This window comes from Perognathus longimembris, chromosome 2, assembly GCF_023159225.1.
Source record: "Perognathus longimembris pacificus isolate PPM17 chromosome 2, ASM2315922v1, whole genome shotgun sequence".
In the NCBI taxonomy this organism is placed as follows: Eukaryota; Metazoa; Chordata; class Mammalia; order Rodentia; family Heteromyidae; genus Perognathus; species Perognathus longimembris.
This window is the reverse complement of record NC_063162.1, coordinates 40,764,788-40,773,648: the sequence shown is the minus strand read 5'-3', so window position 1 is coordinate 40,773,648 and position 8,861 is coordinate 40,764,788. Positions and strand designations below refer to the sequence as shown.

The following is an 8,861-nucleotide window of genomic DNA, read 5'->3' as shown; positions in this document are numbered from 1 at the left end:
GTTCCCGACAACTTTAGGAGGCGGACACAACTTCTCAGCGGAGCTTTCGGTATTTCTGTAAAAAAGCAGCAATAGCCCAGAACAGCGTCGCCATTGGGACTGAAGAGAGGATGGTTTTTTTTTTTTTTTTTTTCTCGGAAGGGGCCCGTGGGCTCAGCCTCCGGTGGGGGAAAGGCCGGCTTGCCGCCGGGAATGCAGGATGGTTTATCCAGGTTTAGTCCCGGCTAACCCCGGCCACGGGCGCCGCGTTCGAAAACCGTCGCTCCAGAGATGCTGAGGCATTTAACCCGTGATGGCGTGGAACCAGAACACTTCACTTTGGTGGACCCCAAAAGCTCTCAGTCGTGCTACGGAAGGAGAACGTTCCTCTCCCGCGCGCACCGCTTCCTTCCCGACGCCCTCTCCGCGCCCCCCCCGCCCCGCGCGGCTGGCACTACTTTCTGTCTGCGGAGGTTCTGCCGACCCTCGCTCAGCGGCCCTCGCCCGCCCTCACGCGCCGGCGGAAGGAGACGCGGCGCGCGCCGCCTGCAGGCGAGGGAGGCGGAGTGGTACCGGCGCGGCGGCGGCGGCGGCCCGGATCCCTCAGGCTTCCTCGGGCGCGGTGGGGATTCCTTGTCAGTTTTCTCCCCGGTCCCCTTGGTGCCGGAGGTCGCGAGTCCGAGAGCTGAGAGAACGACGAGGAGCCGGGGTCATCGTGTCCTCGGGAGCAGAGCGTCCCGAGCGCCCGGGTCCGCGCTTTTTCGCTCGTGGGGTCGCGGGGTCTCCGGTCCTCGTCCCTGGGCATGGGCGGCCGGTAGGAGCGGGGCTCCCGCTGCCCGGTTGTGAGCGCTGGGCCATGGCGTTGGAGACGCGTCCGGAGCTGGTGGGGAAGCGGTTCCTGTGTGTGGCGGTCGGCGAGGAGGCGCGTCCGGAGCGCGGGGAGAGCGGACGCTGCTGGCGGAGCTGGCGAGCGGGGGTCATCCGTGCCGCGTCGCACCGGGACCGCCGCGACCCGGACCTGGCGGTAAGGGAGCGGGCGCCCCGGCCCGCGGCTGCCGGCCGGCCTGGGTGCCCGCCTGCCCCCGGCTCAGCCCGGCCAACTGGCGGTCACGCCCCTCTTGCCGGCCCTGCTGACGGTGTCCGCGTTTCGGACTCAGAGCCGCCGGCCATAGCGGTTCGGAGCCGGACTCCGTGGCGTTAGGGGTGGGGGTGGGGGGAGCCGCGAACCAGGCTCCGGAGGGGGACGGCCTGGCGCCCGGCTGCGCGCAGGTCGGGGGGGTGGGGGCGGGCCGCGGGGGTGGAAAAGTCCTCCTTGTGCTCCACGCACACCTGGCCCCCGCAGGTCCCTGCTGGGGCCAGCAAGGGAAGACAGCTGTGGTTTCCCAGTCCTAGGATTTGTGTGTACTTTAGATGCACAGCTCAAGGCACCAATGTCTCTGATTTATTCCCTACTTAGATAATTGGTTTTCTAACCAGAAACGATAGAAGTGAAATTTTTTTGAAGAAAGGATAGTAGAGAATAGTATTTCTTTTTCCTTTTGTACTGTTTGGTCAGCACCTGATAGTACTTATTGTTAAGATCTTTCTACGTTTGAATATTTGCTTGCTATCCCCTTACATATGATACTGCCAGTTTTTCCTTTCGATAAGGTAGAAATGTGATTTTAAGATGGGAATTTGCTCTGTTACCTCATTCTCTCTGGGGGGACAGGTTGAAGGCAGAGTAGAGACAGGACATTGACCAGGCTTCTGAAGGGCATTTCATGAATACATAATCCATAAGATTTACTTAGTGGCTTGGGGTATTTGCTCTCCCTCCCCCTTTGGCCAGATTTCAAATTTGTGGAGATTATTTTTTCTCTTTGTGAATATGCAAGCTTATAGTTCCAAATACATACACTGTAGTGTACTGGTAGTACAGTAATATTACTGGACGAAGTATCTGAGTGTATTTTCACAAACTTACTGCCTATATATATATATATATATATTTTTTTTTTTTGCCAGTTCTGGGGCTTGAACTCAGGGCCTGAGCACTGTCCCTGTCTTCTTTTTGCTCAAGGCTAGCACTCTGCCACTTGAGCCACAGCGCCACTTACGGCCGTTTTCTATTTATGTGGTGCTGAGGAATTGAACCCAGGGCTTCATGTATACGAGGCCAAGCACTCTTGCCACTAGGCCATATTCCCAGCCCATACTGCCTATATTCTCTTTCAGTTTTCCTAAGGTTATTCTTTGCATGCTTCCTTCCTTCCCACCTGCTGGTCCTGCCCCTGAGCTTTTGCTCAAGGCTACCGTTAACACTTGAGCCACAGTTCCATTTCTCTCTTTTTGGTGTTTAATTGAAGATTAGTCGCATGGACATTCCTGCTTGGGCTGGCTTTGAACCATGATCTTCTGATCTCAGCCACTGAGTAGCTAGGATTATACATGTGAGCCGTTGGTGCCTGGCCTGATATCTTTATTTTTCTTTCTTATTAGATAAAGCTAATTGTATAGACTGCTTAGTTGATGTCAGAGAATAAAACCTTCTTTAAAAACAAATGATCTTGGGCTGGAGGTGTTTCTTTCTTTTTTTTTTTTTTTTTTTTGGCCAGTCCTGGGCCTTGGACTCAGGGCCTGAGCACTGTCCCTGGCTTCTTCCCGCTCAAGGCTAGCACTCTGCCACTGGAGCCACAGCGCCGCTTCTGGCCGTTTTTTCTGTATATGTGGTGCTGGGGAATCGAACCTAGGGCCTCGTGTATCCGAGGCAGGCACTCTTGCCACTAGGCTATCTCCCCAGCCCTGGAGGTGTTTCTTAGTGGAAGATCATATAGTAGATTCTCTGTCCAAGGACCTGTGTGTTTAGTCCACCTGCACTGAAGAATAAATGACCAATTTTAATGGTTCTGTGACTTGAGACAGTTTAGTTTGTGTGAAAGGCATGTCCTGAATTCCTTTCTCTTTCTGCTGTGATATGAAAATCCTCCTGGTTTTTTTGTGGAAGCTAGTTGGATAATGGTTCAATACTGTTAAAATTAACATGAAGTGTTACAAGCCCCATCGAGTTTGTAGAATTTCTTTATGTATTTTGTTGGGATAATTCTTCAAGTCACAATGATAGTTTCTGGTTCTTAAATTCTTAAATGTTTAATATATGAATAATTGTTTTCACTTTATTGGTCAGCGACTTTGATAGGCTATAATAGTACACAGACTATTTTTCAGTCTTTTGAGTTTGTTAATAGTTTAAAAGACTTAGATATAGAAAAAAGAGAAAATATATATACCTAAGAAGTAGAAATTTCAGGAGTTACTAGTATTTTGCAAACTAGCTATATCATGTATAAGCACGTGTTTATGCTGTCAGTGTTAGCTAAATAAAAATACAGTTCTGCCTTTGCTTATCTACATTTCTAAAATCCAAATAACTAATAACTTGCCTTCCCTCCCTTCCTCCCTCCCTCCCTCCCTCCCTCCCTCCCTCCCTCCCTCCCTCCCTCCCTCCCTCTCTCCCTTCCTTCCTTCCTTCCTTCCTTCCTTCCTTCCTTCCTTCCTTCCTTCCTTCTTACTGTGCTAGTCCTGGGGCTTGAACTCAGGGCCTAGGTGCTGTCCCTTAGATTTTTTTTTTTTTGGTTGAGGCTAGCACTCTTATCTACCACTTGATCCACAATACCACTTGTGTGGAATGGTTCTATGTGTCTGTATATGTGTAATGGACTGTCTTGACCTGGCTGTCTTTGGACTGCAGTCCTCAGATCTCAGCCTCTTGAGTAGCTAGGATTATAGGAATTAGTCACTGGCACCTGGCTAACATGATAGTTTTGTTTTTAAATTCTTTAGGAAGCAAGACTTGACAGAATTCGTTTTGTAATAGAACCTGATATCAATTGAATAGTTTTGTTTGTAGGAGAATACTAAAGTAATTTTCTGCTGTAAATCTGGTAGACATGTTATACAAATTGCACTATTAATATTATAGGCTATACTTAACTATAAAATCTAGCAAAAGTGGAACTCAGCAATATGTTTAGTTGGAAGTGTTTCAAGAGAAGTATTTGACTATTACAATAGGTGAGTTTTAGTGGAAATAGATTTTGCTAATTTTGTTTCAAGATTTGACAGTGATTAGATAAAAGCTTTTTTTTTGTACTAGGGCTTGAACTCGGGGCTTGGGTGCTATGCCTTAGCATTTTCACTTAAGCCTTGCAATCCACCACTTGAACCACATACCTCTGCTTCTGGCCTTTTGGTGGTTAATTGGAGAGGAGTCTCACTGACTTTCCTGACCTGACTGGCTTTCAACTGTGAACCTTGGATCTCAGCCCCCTCAGTAGCTAGGATTACAAGCATGAGCCACCAATGTCTTGCTTAATAACTTAAAAAAAAATCTTTATCTGACAAAACTGTAAGAATTACATAATATATCATTTGTTTTCAGATTAGTGTTTAGTGAGTTATTGTGAAACATTTTCTGAAGGTACTTTGGATGGAATCCATTCATGTAGTCTTTTTATGTCATTGTTGAAAATAATTTATCTTACAATGTAAACTGTTGATTTAATTAACATATGTGGTCTGTAGAAAAGCAGGTCATAATCCATTGGCTATTGTTTTGAATTCTGAGGTTTCAGCATGGTTTAGACTTTCTCTAGACTTTACTAATTGGAATTTAACCAATTGGAACCAGTTGGAAACTAAACCATAAGACAGTTACAGATAATATGCCTTTTGGGGGTTTATTGATAAGTAGACTGCTTTTTGGATTATGTTTATTTATTACATTGGGAAGGTAGAACATACCTATTTGTTCACACCAGCTTAACAAAAATCTATCTCAGAAGAGCTTCTTTTGATACTAACTTTGAATAAATGGAATTACACATTGGAAGGCATGTGTATTTGAGCACTAAAAAACATTAGGTTTCTCAAAGTTCTTTTTTTTTTTTTTTTTTGTCTTTTTTTCTTTTCTCCCAATCCTGGACCTTGAACTCAGGACCCTGGCACTGTCCCTGAGCTTCTTTTGCTCAAGGCTAACACTCTACCACTTGAGCCCCAAGTGCCACTTCCATACTGCGGAATTGAACACCAAGGCTTTCAGGCATGCTAGGCAAGCACTCTACCACTAAGCCATATTCCCAGCCCACAAAAGCATTTCTTTAATAAGATATTTTAATGTTTTTGTGGCGTGGACTTCAGATTTTTAAATTTTTTCCTATTTGTCCAGATCCACAGGTTTCCTATGCTGAAATTGTAGAATTGCTGGTAGTAATTTTTACCTGTAATATCTTGGAAAAACATTTATTAAGCAAACATTACGGTTCAGATCTGCTCCTAAAGCTCTTAATTTTGAGCTAATTATCTTATACTGGTTGCATGTATTGCAATTCTCCCATGTAAATAGTGTGATTTTTGTTAAGTTTTTTTTTTTTTTTTTTTGAGAGCCAGAATTTGAATTTTGCTTTGTGTTTTTAGATGGACTTTTTGTGTGTTGCCCAGGCTAGTCTGGAACTCCTGGACTCATGTGAATCTCCTACTTAGGCATATTGCACTGTAAGAAGTTTGGATTCTATTTAGTGTGAATTTATCCTGAATTTATTTCTCTGGTCCTTAGTTTTTCCTTTGATTTTGTGATGAAGTGAAAATACTATTTTGTAAAATAGATTTGGTGTCTGCAGTCTTGTCCCTATCCGTGTGAATCTAAAAACTCACCTCACCAGTGTCCTAAACAAATTGTTGTGAATATTGGACGAAAATCTTTCTGTGCAATTTTAAAACATGTAATCTATATATAGAATAATAAAATGCAAAATTCATTACATGTTTTCTATGAGAATTCACTTAATATTACGGTTGAACTCAGGATCTTGTGCTTGCTAAACAAGCGCTCTACCACTTGACCCACACCTTCAGCCCTTGTTGAATGGTTTCTTCTATTAAGATGAAGAGAACATTGAAAACTGTAGTGTTCTGTGAACCGAGTCAAAATAGGAGTCAAGTGATACGTACACTGTCAGTTATTCCATTTCCTTTCACTAAAGATAAAGCCCAGTGTAACAGCATATGTCACAGTATTCAGTCTGGAAATAGTACGTTAGTTTCTGAGATATGTGTTTTTCACATTTTAATGTTTCTGAAATTTAAGCAGGGTTTATATAAGTTCATGTCAGAGTGACTTATGACTAGACTTACTATCAGGAAGCAATACACTGGTAGTAGTTTTCCTGTAGTATGTGACTTGAGTTATATAGAATAAATGAAACCCCACAGGGCTTTGATTTATATGGATTATGCCTGCAGATACTTAATGTATTAATAAAATTAAAGCATTTAAAGCACAAATATGTGCATTATATTTATATATATATACACACACATACATACTGACATTTCATTCTCTATCAGCAGTGATATTCCATTATGGGTAGCCTGAATAAAGCTGCTCTGTGCACTGATAGGAGAATGAGTGCAAAAGATGGATAATATCAATACTGTAAAATTTTTTTACCTTAGGTCTTGACTAAATTTTTTGCTCCTTAAACCTATGGTGAAGTAATCTGTTTATCTGCTTATCTCCTTACCTGAATTATTTACATTGCTATTATTACAAGTTTAAATTTTAAGTTGAATTTGGCTGTTTGCTTATGTCACATGAAGAGGATTACTCTTATATGCCAGAGGACATTATCATATTAGTAAGAACAGTTAGCATTTGTAGAGTAGATCTTAAAATTTTTCAGAGTTAGGAAAAGTCTGTGTGACTCATTCATGTCTTGTGAAAGACTTGGCACTTAGACTGAAACATCTGATTCATTTGTTAAAATTATGAATTTAGGATTCAGAAAACATATTAGGAAGCCAGTGGCCCATGCTTGCATTTCTAGCTACTCAGGAGGCTGATATCTGAAGATTGTGGTTGGAAACTTGTCCAGACAGAAAAGTCCCCGATTGTTATTTACAATGAACCAGCAAAGAGCTGGAAGTTGGGGGTATCAACTGGTAGAGGGCAAGACTTGATCAGGGGCAGCACCCAAGCCCCAGTATTGGTACACAGACACACACCCAAAAGTGCTAATAAGCAAGTGTGTGAGTCCCTGATTTCAAGCCCCAGGACTGACATAGATGCACTGATTTTATGATCGATTTTGCTAATACTGGGATTTGAACTCAGGAGCCTTGGGCTTCCTTGGCTTGCTTGCAAATGCTTGGTGTACCACTTGAGCTTTCTAATGCTACTTTCCCTCCCTCCCTCCCTCCCCTTTCCTTTTCCCTTTTCCTTTCCTTCCTGTTGTGGGACTAGAATCTCAAGTCCTGGGAGCTCTCCTGAGCTCTTTTGCTCAAGGCTGTAATACTTTGAGCCACAGCTCCTCTTCTGATTTTTCTAGTAGTTAATTGGAGATAACAGCCTCACAGGCAGGCTTTGAACTTTTGATCCTGAAATGTCATCCTCCTGAGTAGCAAGGATTACAGGCTTGAGCCACTAGTGCCCAGCTTCTTCTAGATCTTTTTTATACCTGAAAAAGAAGATATCCTAAAGAAAAGATCAATTTTTTTTTTTTTTTTTTTTTGGCCAGTCCTGGGGCTTGGACTCAGGGCCTGAGCACTGTCCCTGGCTTCTTTTTGCTCAAGGCTAGCACTCTGCCACTTGAGCCACAGCGCAACTTCTGGCCATTTTCTGTATATGTGGTGCTGGGGAATTGAACCCAGGGTCTCATGAATATGAGGCAGGCACTCTAGCCACTAGGCCATATCCCCAGCCCAAGAAAAGATCAATTTTTATGCTTAAACAAATTTGGGAGATGGTTAAGTATTAGCAAACAATTTGAATTAATGTATACTAAAATACTAGTAGGCTACAATTTCTTGATAAATTCCAACAGCTACCAAAATATTGTGCCAAATAGGCTTGTGCACCTAATGCCCATGTCCCAAGTAGCAGTGAGGAGAAGCAAAAGGTTGTCATTTATGAATAAATTTACATCTCTTAAGATCTCACAGGCTTTCCTGCTGGGACAGTCTTTGAACCACCACCCTCAGATCTTAGCCTAAGTAGCTAGAATTACAGACACAAGCCACCAGTGCATGCTGCCGCCTCCTCCTCTTCCTCTTCCTCTTCCTCTTCCTCCTCCTCCTCCTCCTCCTCCTCCTCCTCCTCCTCCTCCTCCTCCTCCTCCTCCTCCTCCCCCTCCCCCCTACCCCCCCCCCCCAACATGATGCTTTTGCATCAAAAGAATGATCACAGATGAGACTGGTCAGGGCAAAAGGTGACACCCTATTTCATAGCAAAAAGATCTGGAAGTATGGCTCAAGTGGTAGGGTGCCTGCCTAGTAAGTGCAAGGCCCTGAGTTTAAAGCCCAGCACTGCCCAGTATATATGTTTGCCTGTGTTTTACACACATGCACATATGCACATGATCCCTTTCAAACTTAATTTTTTTCATCATTTCAATAGTGAGAAAGAGATATGCATTTATTAGAAAATAAACCCTCTTAAAAATGCCTTTTTGTTGGTCTTGTGCTTCAAATCAGAGCCTGAGTGCTGCCCCTGAGCTTTTTCAGTCAATGCTAGTGCTCTTATCATTGAGCCATAGTGATGCTGCTGGTTTTCTAGGGGTTAATTGGAGATAAGATTCTCACGCACTTTCCTGCCTGGGCTTCCTTTAAACCCTGGTCTCAGTCTTCTGAGTAGCTATGATTACAGGCATAAGCCCCTGGTGACTGGCTTAAAAGAGATTTGTTAAATTATCTTTAGTTGTACATTGAGAGAAAATATCCTTTCAGTTTTGAACTTGGTTCTTTTATCCTGGACTAGAGACCCCCCTCTCCCCCCCCCCCCCCACCTCTTGAGCTGGTCTTGAACTCAGGGCCTGGATGTTGTGCCTGAACTGAGGGTTTTTTTGTGT

At 43.9% G+C, this 8,861-nt stretch overlaps 1 protein-coding gene and 1 long non-coding RNA gene across 2 annotated transcripts in view; both read left to right on the top strand.

Annotated features, from left to right (window-relative positions):
- The first annotated feature begins 641 nt into the window (after positions 1-641).
- The window catches only part of Jmjd1c (jumonji domain containing 1C), a 172,889-nt gene continuing 164,669 nt past the window's right edge, over positions 642-8,861 (top strand). The window contains exon 1 of the mRNA XM_048338856.1: positions 642-1,003. Coding sequence (XP_048194813.1) covers positions 836-1,003 — 168 coding nt within the window. The 5' untranslated portion in view covers positions 642-835. The remainder of the gene's footprint in view (positions 1,004-8,861) is intronic.
- On the top strand, positions 2,461-2,991 carry LOC125346371. Its single transcript, XR_007209918.1, has 2 exons — positions 2,461-2,539; positions 2,770-2,991. It is a non-coding gene; the product is annotated as an uncharacterized LOC125346371 (long non-coding RNA).